The sequence below is a fragment of the Furipterus horrens genome, unplaced genomic scaffold (genome assembly GCF_987537825.1).
Source record: "Furipterus horrens unplaced genomic scaffold, mFurHor1.1.pri manual_scaffold_6, whole genome shotgun sequence".
Taxonomy (NCBI): domain Eukaryota; kingdom Metazoa; phylum Chordata; class Mammalia; order Chiroptera; family Furipteridae; genus Furipterus; species Furipterus horrens.
The window spans coordinates 75,319,530-75,341,423 of NW_028327176.1; the positions used below are offsets into that span (position 1 = coordinate 75,319,530).

Genomic DNA, 21,894 nt, shown 5'->3' on the forward strand with positions numbered 1-21,894 from the left:
TCATGTCTTCTTGAATGCTGATTTAACTTGTTTGTATACATAAATCTGGAGAAACCTTAAAGAGTCTGATTTTCAACCATACGTAAAAAAAAAAAAAAAAAAAACCTAATTGAACTTTTGAGTTTTTTGTAATGTTATATAGTCCAGACTCCAAATTTTGTTCCTCTCAGGTGCGCCAAAGACTACAAACCATCCCTTTTTAATGATGGAAAAGAAAGATCTTCTTTGGAAACAAGACTTTAGCATGCAAGAGTTTATAGATTTATGTCCAGTTCTTTAATTAAAAGAATAGAAAAAGTCTATCTTGAGTCAGAAATGTTTCTTAAACCACTATAGAATAACAATTATGACTCTCCACTTTTTATTTTTATTACTAAGTTGAAAAAGATGACTCTCCACAATGCTGACACCAGGAGGATATTACTCCACAAACAAGGGCCCAGCATGACATTTATGAGAAAACCAGGATCCTCCTGTGCAAAGCTGATTGGTGCTCAGCCAATGGACTCCGGGACTTTGCAAATAAAGGCACGTTTTTTGTTGGGCTTATCAGAATCAGACACATGGCAGAGGGTTGCCTCTGCCTGTGGGACTTCAGGAAATTCTCACCTCTTGCCCAAGCAGCACATATCTGCGGCCAGCAAAGAGCGACTGGATTTTGAAGATGAAACATCTTCTTCCCCAATTCTCTTCCACCCTAGTCATCTATTGCTTCTGCCTGCTACAGAATCCCTCCTCAGGTAGGGGACCCCTTCATCAGACCCCAGCTGGCCGGAGCTCTAAGAAAGACTGAGACACTCCTCCATCCTTCTGGAAGGAGGCAAACTTTATTCCCTCACCTATCCCCATTGCCACCCTTTCAATTTCTGGCTTCTCATTTGTCTATGACCTTTAAGAGAAGGTGGACAGAGCTAGATGTCACAGCCTTTCACCAAATGAGGCAACTTTGCCCACTGAACCATCTTACACAGCTCCTGCCGCAGAGCTGCTCTGAGTAAGAGCCGCTGAAACTGGGGAATGGGATTTGGGGAAATCCTAACTTCTTTAGCCATGTATGCTCCCAGAAATCTGGACAGAACTACAGATAGAATTTCGATTACAGTCCCCAAGACTGGAGATTGAGGGTAGTTAGAGAGGGGCGGGGTAGGAGTGCGCAAATGAAAAAGGAATCTTTTCATAGCCTTTTTGTGGGCTCCCAGCAGGCAGGATCCCTGAGAGCCCAGCGGAGGTCCTACAGCGTCCAGAGCGGGGCGCTGTCCAACGTGCTGACAGGATACTGGCGTCCCTTCATCAACTTCCCAGACCCAGTGCGTTTGTAGGGAACCCAGGTTGAGGTATGGATGGGTCAATGGTTGGAATCCGTTGCTCATCTTCAGGTAACACTCCATATGATACAGGGAAGGATGTAGTGGCTAAACAGCTACAACTGTAAGCATGAACTATTTAGAATTTTGATTTAGGGGAGTAGAAATCTTCAAAAATATATTTAAACAAAATATATCTCAAGCAGAATTTTTTTAACTATGCCTTATAGTATAATCACAAAACCTAAGTATTTCAAAGAACTGTGGAAGTTGTTTGATTGACCTCTCATGGAGAACAGAGATTGCCTTTATGATGTTCCCGTGTGACTACTTCCAGTAACACCCAACTCACTACCAGCCTGAGACAGCCAGTAGCTCCCTCCTCTGGGCTCCAATAGAATCTTGTTTATATTACACTTTTGGAAATTTGTTACCTTTTATTTATCTGTCTATATATTTATATCCATCTCCCTCATTTTTTAATTTGACTTTATGTTCCCTGAGGGTAGGGTCTCTATGGTCTTTATCATTGTACTGTTAATACATAACTTTTTAATAAGTTCTTATAAGACAGGTCTGAATTAATTTGCATTTTTGAATGGTACCAATCATCAAAAACTTCTTTACATTAAGCAAAAATGAGATCACATGTAACTTCTAACCATTAACCCTTGTTATTTCCTTTGGGGATATACAAAATAAGACTAATATCTCTTATGACAGTTCTCAAAATATTTGAAGGTAGTTAATATGCACTTCTTAATTTTTCTCTTTGCCAATAAAAACAGTTCAGTTCCTTCTACATATCCTATTATTTCAAGTAGGACTGTTACCTTTCAAGGTTTGGACACAATTATTTGAATATAGCACAAGATTGCCTTAGTTTTTAGCTTTTTCTTGGCTCAGAGAGATTTCAAGGAACAAAATATAAATTCGGATTTAAAAAATATATATGGTACCCTTGAGCCAGATATTCCCTATCTCACATTTAAAAATCTAAGTTCAGGGTTTTATATTTATCCCATTTAATTTCACCTGGTTAGTTTTGACCAATTTAGTTGATTCTTTCAATTGCAGTATTAGCTATTCCTCCAAGTGTTGTATGACATGCAAATGGAATGAAGACTTTTTTTAGGTCAGATAACAGATGACCCACATGGGGTCCATCTAAATGCTAATAGCAGCCTTCCCCACAACCCTACTCCCAAAGAGACTGGTGAAGCAGAGAGAAGGCATACATATTTCTCAAATGTTCCCAGAGTGACTCTGATGCACATACTTGTCGACAACATTTCCTGACATTCCATCCTCATAAATTCCATCAAAATACAAATTAGGTTGTTACCTGGGCATTTCTGCCCTTTTTTCCGGACTTGCTAACTCTTGTACTGTTAACTCTCAGTAAATTTTAAAAATTGCTATTTTTAATTAATTTTGGTACAAATCCCAGAATTGCTAGTGGTAGGTAGAGTGTATTTTCTTTGTTAATCCTTTTTAACAATACCATATTTATAAAATCTCTATATGTTTTTCATGGTAAATATTTAAAAGTTAACACTATGACCTCTTTTCTCCTAATTGATATTTTTATGATTTCTCACAATAGGATATTCTGGACCTTTAGATGATTCCCCAGATGGCTTGGATATTATGCAGTCTGAGGTACACTGTTGTTCAGTTGTGCGAGGTTTTTACTTAGTCTTGGCCTTGAAAATATCATATGGATAATGTTCTCTTAAAACTATTTCAAGAGCCGATTCTTGACAGCAGCAGGACTCACTGTTGTAATTTTCATGGCCTCATTAACAACATCCTATGGCCTCATTAACAACATACTGGGAGTTGGATTGAAATTCATTGATTAACAACATCCTATGGCCTCATTAACAACATACTGGGAGTTGGATTGAAATTCATTGTTACTGTGTGAGGAGATAATACAAGGTTCATAAATGGGACAATTTTAGAATGATATGTGTTGTAATAGAGTGCTATTAACTAAGTAATTTATACTTAATTTTGATTCATTTTCCTCATTTATTTTAGTGACTGGCATATTAGGCAACTCTTTCTAGCAACCTAAGGTAAAAAGAAACTAATATACATATGATAATTCTTTTAGTTACAACCGTACACATGTTTATTTATATCTGTAATAAGTGCACTATCTTGATACCTACAGGAGAATTTGTGTGTATATGTGTTTGTGTAAGAATATAGTTTTGGGAAATTACAAGTGAATCTCTTAAATATTAATTACTCTAAGATATTAGTAGTTCACCTGCATTCTTACAATTATTATGATAACATATACATACCTAATTACATTAGTTGACTACATTATGGTATAGTATAACATATATTACAAATTGATATACTATAATTTGGCAGTTCTCCAAAATAATAGATTTCATGTAAAGGACCTCATAGGAACTATAGTAATCGTGACAGAAATATTTCAGTGGCTACAAAGTAAATGTTGATTCATTCTAAAGTAGGAGAGGGCAATATCAAGGTAGAGTCCATGATTCTTAGCATAGACTGTATGTTTTCACCTTAAGCTACATCTCCTCTTCCTCCTTCACCTCCCCTGACTCACAGTATACCATGCTCCAGCCACAAAGAAGTTCTTACTGTTTCCCACCTGCACCATGCCCTTATGTCTTTCCACAGGCTTTCCCTTAGCCCAAAAATGCCTTTGCCTCCTGTGGTTAACAGCCAAGACCCTAAAGCCAAAGTACCTGGGTTCAAAGCCCACATGTACTTAACCTTTGTAGGTTTCCTAATCACTCTGTGTCTCAGTTTCACCATCTGTAATATGGGAATAACAGTTGTAGTAGCCTCACAATAATACTGTTTTAATGTTTGTGAAGTATTTTCAACAGTGTCTACAAGATGGAAAGTGACAGCACTTAAGTGCTAGCTGTTATTGTTTCTTTTTTTTTAATGTATTTTATTGATTATAGTGTTGCATTTGTCCCAATTTCCCTTCCCTCTGCTCCCTTCCACCCGGTGGCCCCCTTCCCTCCAGTTGTTCCCCCCTTTTAGTCCATGTCCATTGTTTGTGCATATAGTTCTTCTCAACCTTTCTCTGTCTATTTCATTCCCTCTTACTATGCTTCTTAATTCCTATACCATCTCCCTCCCTCTCCCCCTTCCTGCTGACCTCCCCCCAATATGCTCCCCATACCTATAGTTCTTTTTCCACTCTCGTTGCCTATTTAGTTTGTCTTTGTTTCAGTTCCCTAGCTTCTGTTGTTGTTTCTTGTGATGCAGTTTTCATTTTAGTGTTCATAGTTTTGATCCTCCTTCTTCTAAACCAGTCCCTTTAACATCTCATATAATAGTGGTTTGGATCTGATTAACTCTTTCAGTTTTATTTTGTCCTGGAAACACTTTCTCTGCCCTTCTATTCTGAATGACAGTTTCACTGGACAGAGTATTCGTGGCTGTAGGTTTTTGCTTTTCATTACTTTGAATATTTCTTGCCAGTCCCTTCTTGCCTGCAGGGTCTCCCTTGAGAAGTCAGCTGATAGTCTAATTGGGACCCCTTTGTACATGATTCTTTTCTTCTCCCTTGCTGCTTTTAAGATTCTCTCTTTATCATTAACTTTTGACATTTTGATTATAATGTGTCTTGGAGTGGTTCTCCCTGGGTCCAGTTGTTTTGGAGCTCTCTGTGCTTCCTGGACCTGTACATCTATTTCCTTCCCCAAGTTTGGGAAGTTCTGCTTTATTATATTTTCACTTAATTTTTCAATTTCTAGTTCATCTTCTTCGCCCTCTGATAAACCAATGATTCTTATATTGGGTCTCTTATAGCTGTCCCAGAGGTTTCTGATCCTCTCATCATTTTCCTTGCTTTCTGTTTCCTCTCTCTGCACTGGTTGACTGTTTGCTCCTTCTCTATGTTATGGTTTGTTGATTTGAACTCTGGATTTTATTTCCTCACCATCTGTCTCATATGTGGTTTTGTTCCTTTCAGTATGAGTGTTCTTCAATTCTTTCTCATCTTTTTCCAGATCTTTTGTTAATTCTGTAAGCCACCTGATAACAATGGCCCTGAACTGAGCCTCTGACAGGTTTCTTATTTGTTCATCTGTCATATTCTTCATCTGTTGCCTGGTGAGCGGCGCCACCGGGATTTCTATAGTTGTCTGCCTCGTTTTGACAGATGCGTTTTGTTTTCTTGGGCCGGCTATAGGGGGCAGTGCCTGTGTACTCGTCACAACCCAGCGACTGGTGGCGATCTGCAACCTATTTCGCAGCGCTGTGGCGCTTTGTGTGGGGGCGGGGGTCCAAGATGGATTCACAAAGTTATTCCGCTAGGAGACCGGGATCCGTCCTCCCGCCCTCTGGGCCTCACTGTTGGAGGTGATGTGGTGGCTGCTTTCCCCAGCGTTGGGGTTGCAAGCTGCCGGGGTTAGACTGCAGCCAGGATTGCTCTCCCTGCCGCTGTCCCAGATGCTACCGCAAACAGCACCGCCCACTTTCGCTCTTCCTACCTGCCCAAAGAACGCCGCTGGTTTATAACTTTGTACGTTGGGCTTCCGTGTAGTTTTATTTTCTGGAATTTCTAGTTATCTTTTGTTTTGAAGTAGTTGTATTCCTCTCTAGTTGTAGAGGGAGACCGACCGTGTCCATCTAAGCCTCCATCTTGGCCGGAAGTCTGTTATTGTTTCTTTTTTTTTTTTTTTTTTTTTCAGATTTAATGTGTTTTATTGATTAAAATATTACATTTGTGCCAATTTCCCTTCCCTCTGCTCCCCTCCACCCGGTGGCCCCCCTCCCTCCAGTTGTCCCCCCCTTTTAGATTATGTCCATTAGTTGTGCATACAGTTCCTCCCAACCTCTCTCCGTCTATTCCATTCCCTCCTACCATGATCCCCAATTCCTATATCATCTCCCTCCCTCTCCCCACTCCCCCTCCCTGTTGACCTCCCCCCAATATGCTTCCCGTACCCACAGTTCCTTTTCCACTCTCGTTGCCTGTTTAGTTTGCCTTTGTTTCATCTCCCTAGCTTCTGTTTTTTAAACCAGTCCCTTTAACATCTCATATAACAGTGGTTTGGATCTAATGAACTCTTTCAGTTTTATTTTGTCCTGGAAACACTTTCTCTGTCCTTCTATTCTGAATGACAATTTCGCTGGATAGAGTATTCGTGGTTGTAGGTTTTGGATTTTCATTACTTTGAATATTTCTTGCCAGTCCCTTCTTGCCTGCAGGGTCTCCCCTGAGAAGTCAGCTGATAGTCTAATTGGGACCCCTTTGTACATGATTCTTTTCTTCTCTCTTGCTGCTTTTAAGATTCTCTCTTTATCATTAACTTTTGACATTTTTATTATAATGTGTCTTGGAGTGGTTCTCCCTGGGTCCAGTCTCTTGGGAACTCTCCTTGCTTCCTGGACCTGCAAGTCTATTCCCTTCCCCAAGTCTGGGAAGTTCTCCTTTATTATATTTTCACTCAATTTTTCAAGTTCTAGTTCATCTTCCTCACTCTCTGGCAAACCAATGATTCTTATGTTGGGCCTTTTATAGCTGTCCCAGAGGTTTCTGACCCTCTCATTGTTGCTTCCCATTTCCTCTCTCTGCATTGGTTGACTGCTTGTTCCTTCTCCATATTCCAGTTTGTTGAAATGAACTCTGGATTTTTTTTCCTCACCATCTGTCTCGTATGTGGTTTTGTTCCTTTCGTTATGAATGTTTTTCGCTTCTTTCTTATCTTTTTCCTGCTCTTTTGTGAATTCTGTAAGCCACCTGATAACAATGGCCCAGAACTGAGCCTCTGACAGGTTTCTTATCTGTTCATCTGTCAGGTTCTCTATCTGTTGCCTGGTGAGCTGTGCCACCGGGATTTCTATAGTTGTCTGCCTCATTTTGACAGATGCGTTTTGTTTACTTGGGCCGGCTGTAGGGGGCAGTGCCTGTGTACGCGTCACAATTCAGCGACCGGCGCCTGTCCGCGACCTATTTCGCAGCCCTGTGGTGCTTTCTTTGGGGGCGGGGGTCCAAGGTGGATTCACACAGTTATTCAGCTAGGAGACCGGGATCTGTCCTCCCGCCCCCCTGGGCCTCACTGTTTAAGGCGATGCGGTGGCTGCTCTCCCCAGCGCTGGGGTCGCGCACTGCCAGGGGCTTGACTGCAGCCGGGATTTTTCGCTGCCCCGCCGCTGTCCCAGGTGCGACCGCAAACAGCGCTGCCCTCTTTAACTCTTACCTGCCCAAATGGCACCGCTGGTTTATAACTTCATATGTTGGGCTTCCGTGTAGTTTTATTTTCTGGAATTTCTAGTTATCCTTTGTTTTGAAGTAGTTGTATTCCTCTCTAGTTGTAGAGGGAGACCTAGCGTGTCCGTCTAAGCCTCCATCTTGGCCGGAAGTCCTTATTGTTTCTTGATGCAACTAATTTCCATTCTTCAAGACTCAGGCATCATTTTTTCTCCTAAATTTCATAAATATATTATGAACATTTATCCTTATTTTCAGTTTACCATTATGCATATGTTTGAAGATAATTGTCCTCTCTCATCTTTAAAACTAATCTTTACAACCTGGGAACCTGGGTACCTGGAGCAAAAATTCAAAGTGAGAACTCAGAGTTCTCCATCTCCTTGCCTCTGCCTTCTCACCTCATACCAAAGGGACTTCCTTATCCCTCACATGAAAACTGTGTGGGTGTCCCATGCATAAGCAGAGGAAGTAGAAATGTGGCTGTCACATATGCTACCCTCAGTATTACATTGGGTTGTGTGGTTCCCCGAGCGCAGGGGCCCACTTGGAATGAATTTCTTTCCATCTTCTCCATTTTCTCATAGCTGATGCTGTTCATTGTTTCCAATTGCAAAAGAGCAAGGCATTGCTTAATGAATAAAACTACCAATATTTTAAAGCTATTAATAGAGAGACTGTGGCTCTTCTGCCTTGAAGTGTAACCTTTGACATGTCACCTCCTCTCCTGGGGCTTTGGTTTCCTCTACAACCCAATGTCTGAATGATTTACCTGGGCTCTAAGTCCACTTCTAGTTCTGGTCTCCAGAAGATTCCAGGTCTGTGTCTCCAGGGAACTTTTATTACGAGGCCATTCAGAAAGCATCATGGTCTGCAAACTGAAAAACTCTTCGTGTTTTGTGTTTCTGGTCACTATGTGAAATCAGAAGAATTTTATGCAAAAAGGGGCAACAGATTCTTGTGAACACATTCCTACTATTCATCCATTCAAAAAAGATATTTATTGAAAGCATGCCATTTGCCTGGTGCTGGGGATATACACTAGTGATCAAAACAGGGAAAAGTACCTGTTCTTATGGGATTTATATTCTAGTTAGGGAAATAAATAATAAACAAGATTAAAATGTATATTTCAAAATACATATGTTTTCTCTAAAAAGAAAAAATATCTGAACCAGGAAGGTACATATAAAATGTTGAGAGTGGTGTTTAGCAGCTAGAAAAAATCTTTATTTTTTTTAATTTAATTTTTTGGTCTGAAAGGTATAAAGTTGATAAACATGGTACAAAAAAAACCCACACAATTATTTGTCCAGTAAATCTTCAGAACCCACACACAGAGCAAACAGATGCTGACAAAGAGACCAAAAGCTGTAAGAATAGTAAATTTTAGAAGTAATAATTATAATGGAATAGAGCAAATCTCCACAGAACCTCTACTATTAGTAATATTGGATAATTATATGGGGTGGGCCAAAGTAGGTTTACAGTTGTGAGTACATGAAACACAGAGCTATTCTTGTATTTTTATTAACTATTAAATTACTTTCCATACAAAAAGCTGTAAGCCTACTTTTTCCCACCCCCTGTAGTGTGTGTCTATGCCCATATGCATATGTGTGCATATATGTACACAACAGAGAGAGAGAAAGAGAGGATGCACAGGTATGAGCTACTGCAGAAACTCTCCACAAAAGTTACAGGAAATATAATCATATTAAGAGCAACAAAATTAGAACTGTTATTAAAAACTTTCATTTCTGTCTTAATTGCAGTTGGAGCTGATTCAATAAGGTTTAAATGTGAATGTGATATGAATGATCAATAGCCAGATCAGCATATTTAAAAGAGCATTCACAGTAATCATCTCTAGCAATTCTATAAAATACAGACATGGGATCCTTCCTATCATCTTGTGAGACCCCTTTGTCACAGCATCCTTGAATAGAATATGTTGCCCAGACAGCTTTCTCCAGGCTGTCATCTGTACAAACAAGGGCGAGGTGGTGCTCTAACAAGGACTTGGAAATGGAAAACTGTGCTTTCTGTAAGAACAGTGATTTATGTTGAAAGCTTTTAGGGAAAAGAGTTTGATCAATTGGAGCCAACCATTAAAAAAGCTGATTCTAGGGTATGCCCAGCAGCAAATTAAAAATTGCAATCATTATTTTATTCCAACTCTTATTCAGCTGGTTTTCTAGGATTAGATTAGGGTATCATTTCTATACATCATGGAATATGTTTTCCTCCAAAGCTTGAAAAGGTAAAATGAGATTAAGTTTTAAAATGATAGTGTATTGGTGACAAGTTTGTTTTTATAAGATCCTGCATCAATTTAATTTAGTTTTATTAAGTTTGTGTAATGGATTTCTTTTTAGATTGGCAATTTACTTCATAATATTAAATTAAATCCTAGATAAGTTTATGGTGTAATATATACTGAAAACTTTGTCACTTTCCTGCTACAATAAAATTCCACTTAACTTACCCTTGCAATTCTCTTCCCAGGATAATCAAGACATATACAAAAGGGTGAGCATTGCCCAGCAAGGGCATGCAATTTCCACATTATAGCAAATGACACAATACTAAAATACTTTTTTTTCTTATTCAGTTTTTATTTCACTACTCCAGAACTCAGGAGCCAACACATGCGGTTAAAACTGGGGTTAGTATTGCATCGTAATATCTTTCTATTAAAGTCCCTCTCTTCTGAATGCCCTTATCCCTTCCTAATTAGTAAGTGCAGATTAGTAGAAAAGCAGGAACCCTCTGACACTTTCTCTGTGTGACACTGTCGCTTCCTAGGTGCCTTTTTCGAGGGCTGCATGGATGATGTGTCTCCCTTCCTGGAGTGGAGGTAGGAGGAGGCTGACAGATTTAAAAGGCAGAGAATAAATTATAAAAAAGGAAAAATAAGAAAAAAACTTTTTATTATTCACTTATACAGAGATACAAGAAGACCCTGGCAAACACAGAGCTCCATTTATATTGTTCCACGTTACCCTCTATTTTAAAAAATCTGAAATGTGTTTTGTGAAGTGTAAAACACCATACCCCCAAGAGTGATCCATAACCATCATGGCATGTGTGTACTATTCCAATAATAAGCATCACCTCTAACTTTTTAAATATAAACTTGAGTTCCTCTTGAGTGCAGGTTGTGTGAGTGAATTTCTGCAGGGTATGATTTGAGACTTATTAGGAAGATCATAGAATAAAATTAGTTCAGGTGACTTGTCACAGCAACTGAAATTTTACCATTAGAAAGTCACTTATTTATATAATCAAGGCTTTCCAAGCCTTCAAGGACACCCTTATGAAACTGTACCCAGCTAAGTTTTTTGTTTGTTCGTTTGTTTGTTTCCCCTAAGAGGCAAAGATTCATCAGTAGTACAGGTGTGGGCACTGCAAAGGAAGACCATGGAAGGGGAAAGATAAACACAGATAGTCTGTGACACAAATTAACTTTCACACGGAGCCAGACTACTTACGGAGGACTCACAAAGACTAGATAAGACACAGGTGTATGTCTGAGTTCGAGCAGACAGTCACAGGCAAGAAGTCCAGGAAAATAAAATACAGCCTGGAGAGAGGGTTAGGGGTGCTGTCCTCCCAGTTCCTGCCTTAGGTTAGGAGAGCACACCTGGGGAGCCAGAAGGCATCTGGGTGGAGATGCTTCTTCAGGACAATGCACTCCAGACCAGAAGCACAGAAAACTTGGGGTCAATGCAGATAAAAGTCTGATTTACCCTAAGGGAATATTTTTAAGTGGTGTGTTGGAATCAAAACCTGCTATCAAGGCAGGCAATTCTTTATTGAACACATAAAATTTGAGGCTGAGGCTCAGAAATGATTTTACTCTGAAAATTAAACCCATTTGTAATGGAGCAAGTGGAAAGGATGCACATAACCCTGGGCTATGGCTGCCTGCTGCCTCTGACCCTCACAGCTCCCCTTTCTTGCAGTTTCCTCCTGTGCACCCTTTAATGCATCTGGCTGCCAAGCTTGCCAATGGAAGGATGAAAAGATTTCTACTGCACGTATGTGCTTTTTCTTCTGCCATATTTTTACGCCAGTAAAAGTACATTTAAGCAGGGTAAACGCATGTGGTAGCCTTGGAACTCATTTGCATTCTCTCCTGAATTTAAGTCTCCACCCCCGGAGGAGGCCGCTCTGGCCCTTTGACCTTGCACGAGTTACCTAACATACCTACCCCCTTGCCTCAGTCTCCTCCACTGGCCCGCAGGGGTCAGTCCTCTCCTCTGCTGAGCTCCTCACCCACATTTTTTGTTTAGCTTTTGTGTTGTCTTCCTGTTTCTCTTGACATGAATATTTGCCATGGTGAGAGCCTCTGCTTCGCATTGCCCACCTGCCCTTTTTACCAAACCTCAGAGCTTTGTTTTTCTAAGAAAAAAAAATTAAGTTTAGAAATCGCCAGTTTCAGTAATAGCTGAACCTCAAAATCTTAATCAAGGTTTTGTTGTAAGAAAAGAAAGAAAGAAAACTTCTTTTGAACATTGCGCACCCAAGTAGGATGACCAACTCATCCCAGTATGCCCAGGACTTTCCTGGTTCTGGCTCTGAAAATCTCAAGACCCACAGGAAACTGCTCAGGTCCTGAGAAATATGTTGGTCACCCTAAGCGCGGAGAACAGTTTTTCTGATCTGCTTTCCAGGTTCAATCTGCCTCCATTGTTATGTCAGATCCATAGGCAAACACAAGCTGAAGAAGCCGAAATGGCTTATTTTGAACATGTGCCTAGACCAGAGTTTAATTTCAAGTTGAGTCTGTTGAGAAAAGCATTATAACGTTGTCCTAGACACAAATGGTAACTCAATCAAGAAAACATGCTTGCTTTCCCTCAACAGGAAACGGAAATCCGCTACCCAGCTCTTCCCTTGAACTGCTTTTTTGCACCTGACTTCCGGCATTCTTAGAGGGGAACCAGGGAGGTACAGGATCGCAGCAAACAACAGCAAGCCTCAAGGATGTGGTTTCCATTAAATTAACCTGTGTCTCTTTCCCTCGCAGGGTTCGGGAGCTGCGGCGCTTGACTTTACCAAGAAGGTCTGTGAGCCCTGCGGAGAACACAAGCCCCCAGGAAAGATCTGTGAGAGGACGGGGAAGTGCTTGGGGTTGGACCACCTTGTAGGCTCTTTAGACCACTTCCTGAAAAAACGGCTGTCACAGTATGCCCCTGGAAATCTTCTTTGAGGACGAGCATTTAATTTGGCGATTCCCTAGGCTTGATCTGGGACCAAAATGAATCGTGGGACTATTCTCTGGCTGGGAAGATTCCACCTCCAGCCTTGCGGATGAGTCACCTGGGGCCGTCTGTTCCTGGTTGTACCAACTTGGGGAGAGGTACTGCAAGTGGCACAGACCCCATATACCTGTGCTTCTCCAAGTTAACCATGCACCATAAATACCTGGGTACATTGTTAAAATCTGGAGAGTCAATAGGGGCCTGAGAATGTGCATTTCTAACAAGTTCCCAGGTGTACTTGACGCTTTTGGACTGGGGACCACACTTGGAAAACTGTTGCCATAGACATCTTTGAGAGACCTTGGGCACAACGTGGTTGCATAATGGTTTGTGTTTTTGTATTGCAGGATCACGTTGCTACCTGGGGACGACCATTTTTTCTTTTCAGGGTAAAACATGTTTCCTTTTCTCTGTTTTTAACCTCAGTTCCCTCCTGTCACCCCACTTACGGAGTTCCCATGGAATGAGCACAGCCAGGGCCCCACAGTGAACTGGTGAACAACTGTGGGCACTCTCCAACCCTCTACTCTGAGGTGACTCAAAGTCAATGCTTGTAAAGGAGTGTCCACCCTCCAGGACACAGGCTGAGAGCACCAGGGCTCTGGGAGCACAGGGGTGGGAAGTGGGAGTTCTAGCCCTTTGAGTGCCATACATAATTGCTAAAACTTGTATGAGAAATGCCAGGCTATTTTGCTGAGAAATGCAGAGTTTATGGAAAATGTCTACAAAAACATTATTATTCATAATAATTTGCTGAAAATTTCACAACATATAGTAAATACACTCTTCTTTTGTAAGCAGCGTTCTTTGATACGATTTAGCGAAAAATTCATTACATTAATATTATTTTATTATAACAATTATTTTAGAAAAAATAAATTCTTTCCTTCAACATGGCTTTTGAAGTATAATATATGGCATAATATAAAACCTATGATTATAATTTGAAAAAACACATAGCAACATGGATAACAAGCAAGAAGTATGCCAAATATTGCATAAATTTTTGAAAAAAAGGAAAATATAACAGACAAAAAAGAACACAAATGGCATTCACACTAGAGATGTATATCAATATAAACAGTGAAAAACAGTTTATAAACAAAATGCTAACGCTATACGGTGAAGCAAAGAAATGTCCATTAGCAAAAGCTTCCTTATCATGCACATTGCATAGAGTTTTGATGATTATTGCAAAGATAAATGAACTTAAAAGGACCATTTAAAATGTAAGTAAAAATTATAACAATATATCAGTATTTGAACAATCATAAAAATTCGAAATTTGGATCAGCATGAGAAAAAGTTATATCAATATATAACATGAGGTACAAAAAAAGAGAACAAGACATAAAATACAAATTATTCCATTGTTATTTACATTTATAGCCATCGAAAAAAGAGTCGCTGGGAGCGACACTGGCACTTTTGGGAAAATTTGTCAGCATCTCTAACAGCGACGTTGGCACTCAAATGGCTAGTGATGGACAGCCATGAGAGCCAACCGAAGTCTGAGTTTGCCGCTGAACACGAAGGTCTGGACACCTGGCTCCAAAACACACTGGCAAGAGGAGTCTAGGCACCATCCTCTCCTCTTCCCCAGGGGACTTGGAGCCTCTTGCAAAGGTCACAGAGTCAGAAAGTTATCTTAGTTTTTGACCCACCAATCACCAGCTATGCATTACCCCCTAGGTACTCAAAGTTTGCATCAGAAAAATGTGCAAATCAGCCAGACTTGTGCCCCTCAAACTGCATTCTGTGGGCCTTCAGTGCTAAGAGCTGCTATGCAAAGATCAGATAAGACTGGAAAACACTGCACCCAACATTCTGAAGGTTTACAACGCACACCATTGTGTCTGGCAGAAAACAACCTGTTTCACTTGACTTAATCATAGGCTGTTTCCCAAACTTTTTTGCCCATGGAAATGTTTCCCACCCCCTCATGCCACCCCATGTACACCTTCTTAATCTGCATGACCTATTAGGAAAGTACTTTGTGAAACAACGGGTCTCCATGATGTGTTTAGGGTGACAAGTCCTGTGATGGAGAGTTTGAGGATTGTCCTGCCACACAAACAGAGGTTAAGGGGTGCAGTGGAGGAGTGGGGCCAGTGTCTGAGCAGCAAAGGTCCTGGAGCTCTGCCCTACAGGACCTACAGACTAGAATGAGGCTAAGGTTCACCCAGTGAGCCCCCCAAGAAGGCTATAATCTTGGTCAGGAGAACAAGGCCTTAGGGCCTGTAAAGAAAGGATCTGAAGCCAAGAAACAGGATCCAGGCAGTTTTCTCTGTGTCTCTAAGTTGCTGCTGCTTTTTTTTTTTTTTTTTTTTTTTTTTTTTTTCCAGCCAAGGAATGGAAGAAACACTGAAGATAACACCCAGTAGGATAGTCCAAGGTCAGCTCATTGCAGCTTTATCCCTCCAAGCAAATGTTATGAGTCTGACTCGGGGGAATGAGAGGCAGCCAGAGGGGCAATAGTTCAAAGAAAGGGAGCCATGTGGAACCCGTGAGGACCTTCTGCCCCATCTGCTTTCCTACTCTCAGCACCACAGAGCTTCTGTCCAGTGTGCCCTGAACAAACACTGCAGCTTTCACTTCATGCTGGCCCTTTGCAAGTTGGTTGTTTTCAGCAGTAGCTGCGAGAGGCTGAAATCTCCATCTGGCCCAACTGATACTCTGTGACTTCTCACCTGGCCCTTTTAATGAGGAAAAAGCTATCCTGGGATGCTTGGGGGCAGAGTGGAGGTGTAGTGGGAACATATCAGAGTATAGCCAGACAAGGCCATTCCTTTCATTTAATGATGCTCTGAGACCAGAGTTTCAATCTGGGGAGATTCCTGGCTTTCGGGCCTGTGGAGGCAGATGTCCCTGTGCAAGGGCAGCTTTGAGCCTCCTTCTGACTCTCATGATGATGTGGTCCCAGGGACATGAGGCCACTGTCCTGTGAAGGCATTGCGGCCTCCCTACTGGGGCCCAACTCTGACCTTCTGGCAGTGGTCAGGGCCCCAGCAAGTCAAGGTTCCTGAGAAAGCTACCCAGACACAGGGAAACAGAACTGCCTAGGTGAAAAGCGGGATGTGTTCCCTAAGGCCACAGCATTAACACAGGCCTAATGGTCTAATTGGATACAGCAAAAGCAAACCTTTTAAGTAGCGATTATGGGCATTCATGACATGTCAAATTGAGGTATAATTTTAACATGTTATATAGTAACATGCCCATGGGCCTCATCAGAGAATGATTTCATCAGAGTTATATGTTTTCTTTTTCAGAGTTCTGTGGCACAGGGAAACTGGATCAAATGAGGCAACCCAGCAATTATTTTGAACAAATGTCAAATTTCTTTCTGTGCACAATATTTAAAGATAATTCTATTGTTCTATATTTACTAACATATTCAGTTGTATAAAGAATAAAGTAGCATTGACACATTTTCATTTCCTATTGAAAAGTCTTGGGGCAGGGATCAGTCTATTTTTAAAATAATGGAATATGTGTATTTTAAAAGTACCGTTTTGGGATATTGTTTTAGCGTGCCTCAACTATCTTGTTATTATTGAGAATTTAGTGCACAAGCTTGGGACAGATGGGCTGCCTTCAAATCCTGACTCCTGTACTTTGTAGCCGGGGGACCTTGGGCTGGTCACTTCCCGACCCTGTGCCTCAGGCTCCTCCATGGTAAAATGGGATTGGTAATAATAGCACCTTCACATAGTCTTTGAGATGACTGAAGAGATGGTCCATGTAAAAGGCTTAGCATGGAGGTACATAGTGAGCACTTTATTGTGTTGACTCTAATTATACTTCAAAGATGATTTTCATCACACAAATGATACCAAAGGGACTTGTCCTAATGAGAGCTGCTTCTAATTGCTGAACAGAGGCTTGAGGTCACAGCATTAAGTTCATGCATAATAACTCCAGACTCCTCAAGATGACACAGGGCTCAGGCCTTTACCTTCTCAGGCTCTTCCTCTGTAAATAGCACTTGACTTCCAGACCCCCGAAGATCATCTGAAGTAGTAGACAGTGATGCAGAAGATAGGTACACAATGCAACAAGGGACCCTAATGATACATATGATGAAGCTAAAGTGCACAGAACAGTCTTTTAAAGCACTAAATTGGAAGTGGATGCTTTTATTAATCTTCACCATCCTGCAAAGTAGTGTGTTAGAGTAATGCTAGTTTCTACAACAGGTAAATCTCAGAATCTTGGTAGCTTAATCAGTAGGATTTTTTTTCAAAATGAAGTGAAAACATTAACAAACTTTCTGAATATATGTTTTATTATATCATTCATGTAATTGATAACTACTTTTACTTGTATTATAGAAAGTGTATTTGCCTAATACAATAGTAAAATAAACATTTTTATAACCTTTTTTTCCCCCAAAAGAGCTTTGATAGATGGAAATAAAATACATCTTGTTTGTTTAAAAGCTTTACTGAATTGTGTATAGCTCTACAGATATTTATTCAGTTGGGTCTTAAAACAGCTAATATTTTACACTGTTCAGCAGTGAAATATTTATAGGAAAACTGATTTTTTTTTTAAATTTAATAGCTATATTCTAAGACTCGGCCCAGATACTTCCTCAAGTATAAAGAAATTTGGTGGTATTCTGTGAACACTTCACCATTCCTTTTTGCCTCATTATTTCTTATTAAGGCACCTATGTATTGGTAATACTCTTCTTTAGATTTTCTCCATTTGTCTAAAAATGTAAGCTCCTCAAGGAGACAACAGGCATAGAAAATTATGCATTGTCATATTGACTAAGAAAAAGAAAGGTTTATAGAAAACAAAATTGTAACACATGCCACTGAATCAGTAGGAAGCAATCATAAGCCTGAGATGGGAAATTATGTTGATTTCATATGGATTCACATCAGCAGATTAAAGTACATGCTATCATATTTTGGTAAGCACCTGTAAAGAAATGATACTTCTATGAAACAACCACTTTGAACTCTCTGATAAGATAAATGGTGTATTATGCCTCCTCATCCTCCCATTCCTACAAAGAGGCCTTGTATTATCAAAATAATATTAGCCCTGAATCTCACCCTACATAAAAACTGGACAGTTAGTTGTCTTCCTAGGAAAAGAAGGTTGCTACAAGGTTGGAAGATTCATTTTATAGATTAAATAGTTGACTGATACCATATATGCACTAACAGCTAGTTTGGGCTTAAGTTTTAGAGTTAATTTAACCTCTGCTTTAAATTTTATCTATAGCGCTATAAACTATCCTGCAATAATGGTTTAATTAAAGTAATGCTGTTGATACATTTATTTTCATAGAGACTGAATAATGTTTTACCCAAATTCTTCATTACATATATCTCAAAATTTAACTGACTGAAAGTTTCATAAACTTTTTTAAAATGTGATTTATGTAGAGGCTCTCAGAATGCAATTTAACTTTTAGAGGTTATGCTTAGATTATTCAAACTTAATTTGGTGACCCAATTGACAATATCTATACATTGTAAACTCCTAGAAACCAAAAACAAAACAAAACAAGCTTGGTAAAATGTTTAAAGGTTACATTACTATGTTATGTAACTGTGAATGCTTATATATATAGAATTTCATTTTTATGATGTTTGTATTTATGGAGTTGATTAATGTCACTATAAAAGCCCTAAGTTCCATGATCAGTGTAGAGGCCACATTTCTTTTTCTTTCTTTCTTTCTTCCTTTCTTTCTTCCTTTCTTTCTTTCTTCCTTTCTTTTCTTTTCCTTTTTTTTTAATTGAAAACCCTGAATTTAATGTGATATTGGGGGGAGCTCCATCTCTTCCCATCAACCACCCACCTATCCAACCTGTTGTGAGTTGGGTGAGGGTTGTCCCCAGTCCCAGTCCTGCGACTCTAGTCCCTGTGTTCAGTCATCCTCCTGAGTCTGTCTCTGTGAATCTCCTTGTCTCCTATTCATACAGCACCTGCTTGGCTCCTGTCGGCTTTCACATCAGGCCCAGGAGGACTTCGCAAATGTTAGGGCTGTGGACTGACAGTCCACTGGGCTAGAGCAGGGGAACTGAGGTGATCGCAGTGTCAAAGGGTTTGTGAAGTCATCATTAAACACTCATTGAACGCTTGCCTAGTTTGCAAGAGGCACTGTGCTGGGGGCTTGGCAGCAGAGGCTGTGGGTGGGACTGAGCTCCCTCAGTGATGGGTCTAGGTTTCAAAGCTATGGCTCCCTCAAGTGGATTGGTGATGGTCAAGTCTACGCAGCCAGTCCTGGCTGACTGGGGGTACAGTCTGGGATGTCTTTGTCACTGGTGTTCTCTACTTTGTCTGCTGGAATGAGTCGTGTCTCCTCTCTGGCCCAATTCTTTGGCTACCAGCTGTTGTACACCAGCTGGTGATGAACAAGATTGAGCCCCTGGATGCACTGTGAAAGGGACAAATAATGACCACAGCAGTTCTGAGACTCAGGAGGCCTGTGACACCATCGCAGAGACGAGGGAGTCTCTGGACTCAAAAAGTAGGAGGCTGTACCACATCCTGGATAGAAAATGGCCAAGAAGATGCTAAAACTGGTGAGCAGGTTGACTGTGTTGTGACTGGAAAGTGTCATGTAGTTAGAAATGAAACTGTGATGCAGTGACCCCAAAGTCCCGAGTCCTCCTGTGGCCCAGAGCCCCAGCACAGCACCCGCGTTGTGCACCACAGACCTGTAAAGGACGGTGGCTGGCAGCACGCACCTGACTTGGAAGACATGGCTCCCAAGAAAGAGTAGGCAGAACCCAAGGGGCATGCAGTCATCACCAGAGAGCAGGTGCGAGTCTAAGAGCTGTTCCTGCCTGGCGCCAGGGAGATGCCTCTAAGCTGCATTCAGGATGTCCATGCCGCTGCAGGCAACATCTTTGCAACCCGCCGCAGAGGCTCCTAGAGACAACATTTCATGAGAGTGACACACTTGCTAAACGTCAATCATCCTGGCTTCAATTCAGCACAGTAGAATTTTGTTTCCAGCTCTCACAGAGTCCACTGCAAGTGTGCCCACTTGTTCAATTCAGAGTCCAAGTTCCTTTCTACACTGTAGCTCACTCTGCCCAGGATGGGCTCAAGGGCCTCCAAGCCCTCTGGAGACACTGAGTGTAGGGAAAAATAAGATGCTGACAGGAGGGAGGATTTTATGGGCCAGGCCATTCTTTCTAGTAGAACTCAGCCATATGACCATGTCTGACTGGAAAGGAGGCTGGAACTGTAACCTAGTTGTGTGGCCTGGAAGAGAGGCAGATTCGGTGAGCAGCTGGTCAGTCTCTGCTGTAATAGAGCTATTACTTAGGGCACAAGAAAACTGGCACTCAAAAGAAATTCAATACCTGCCCAAGGTCTTTCACTAAATGTCCGTCACAATTCAGACCCAGGTGCAACTGACCCCAGTATCTGTGGCTCTTCACCAGCACAGGCTGTCTCCCAGGGACAGTTAGCCTTTGGCTGGGGCAGCAGTGGAATGGGATGAGGGTACATGGCTGAGTTGTACATGAAGTTACAAAGCTACAAGCCCTATCACCTGAGCCTTGATTTTTTAGGTGGAGATGACCAGCGCAAAAACAGAGGGAAGCAATAGGTCACCACCACCAAGTAATGCAGGGCCGTGCCTGATTGGGGTGAGGGGGCAACCGGATGAACTGGGGGAAGTGAAGCAGAGATCTTTTCTCACCTCTGCTTGTGGTTCCAGGTTCTTTTTCAATTCAACATGTTTAGATGCTCTGGTTTTCTTAGTCTTTCTGAAGGTATTTATCTTGTGTATCTCAATACTTGAAAGAACAAATATGCCTGGACCAAACAAACCCCTTCAGAGAGCTGGAAAAATTCCACTCTGGGCAATTTTATTTTTGCTCAATTCTCTGATCTCTTTGCTGACTCCTGGTATTTCAGCTTCATATTAAATCATCAATTTGCCTCAAGAGATTATCACAAGCAATAGAAACCCTAAAGGAAAAGGTCATAGGACTTATTTTATTTACATGCTCAGTCTTCCAGACATTGGTGAAATGGAATGTAGGGAATTACTGTAATAAAGCAGAGCCCAGGAGCAGAGGTATTCACTGCAGGGAAGCTACAAAGATGCTGGGGTGCTGCGCAGCTGGACAGCAGACCATGTGGCTGCAGATTCAGAAAAAGAGGTGGCCAAGGGGAGAGCTACCATTTATCACCATTCCCTGAGGGAAACTCACCATGACTTCAAGCAGGTAAAGAAGAATGAGGAACGTTTTGGGAAGGAAAGCCACTGGAGAGTAATTTTATGCTGGATCAGCACGTAAGCAATGGACATCATTGTAAAATGTACCTTTTTTTTTATCAGGAGTTAGGGTCCCTTCTCACTCAGCTAAAAAACAAAGAGACATTTTAGTAATGGGACTTGTATTATTACTTAAAGTCCCAATGTAGATGACCCAGATCAGTAAAGCACCTCTATTCTTTGAGCTGTTCAGGACAGGACCCCGAAAATCATTGCCTCACTATACCCTGCATCATTAAAGCTGGGTTGCCACCAGTCTGTGCTCCAGCACAATGTTTTAAGTCCTGGGCCTGGAAATGGCAAATACCGCCTCCCTTCCTTGGGGAGAAATCAGCAATAGGACCACACCCAGGGGATGTAGTTCATACCTGGGTAGCCTTGTCTCACTACAGCCCTGCTGCCTTATATTTAGAAGAGGAGGAGAAGAGTTCTTGGTGGGCAACCAGCTGACTAACACAGAACTCAGCATTGAGGAAGGGGAAGGGATTCTTTCAGCAAAGTACTAATGCTGTTATATGCTGGGGGGTGCAGGGCATTGATAGTGCAAAAGCCTGTCAGGGGCTGGTAGATGCTCTACCAGCAGGATACAATAGGTCCTCTTTCCCACTTCATCCAAGTGGAATTTGATGAATTTAATGGCTTCCTACTGAACCTGGAGGCCAAGAGGAGATCAAGGAGAAGAGGTGGGATCCTGTGGGCGAAACTACCCCAAAGAGGAAAGAGAGAGGGTCTGGAGGGGAGGGGTTTGTGGCCCAGTAACTACAAAAAGGGTCAGATACATGGAGCTGTCCTGTGATGCTGAGTGAAGGCCATGTCTATTGAAGAGACA

General features: G+C 41.3%; 1 protein-coding gene across 1 annotated transcript; it reads left to right on the plus strand.

Annotated features, from left to right (window-relative positions):
* The first annotated feature begins 664 nt into the window (after positions 1 to 664).
* On the plus strand, positions 665 to 15,187 carry NMS (neuromedin S). Its single transcript, XM_090280760.1, has 8 exons — positions 665 to 740; positions 2,911 to 2,966; positions 10,042 to 10,065; positions 10,148 to 10,201; positions 11,502 to 11,576; positions 12,569 to 12,604; positions 13,151 to 13,192; positions 15,149 to 15,187. The coding sequence occupies exons 1-8, from the start codon at positions 665 to 667 to the stop codon at positions 15,185 to 15,187; spliced, it is 402 nt and encodes a 133-aa protein (XP_090136886.1).
* The last annotated feature ends 6,707 nt before the right edge of the window (positions 15,188 to 21,894 follow it).

Excerpts from the sequence above, each read along its gene's own strand:
- NMS (XM_090280760.1), top strand. The coding sequence starts at position 665 with ATGAAACATCTTCTTCCCCAATTCTCTTCCACCCTAGTCATCTATTGC. Across the intron at positions 2,967-10,041 it reads TGGATATTATGCAGTCTGAG|GATAATCAAGACATATACAA; the intron begins GTACACTGTTGT and ends TTCTCTTCCCAG. Across the intron at positions 12,605-13,150 it reads CGCTTGACTTTACCAAGAAG|GATCACGTTGCTACCTGGGG; the intron begins GTCTGTGAGCCC and ends TTTGTATTGCAG.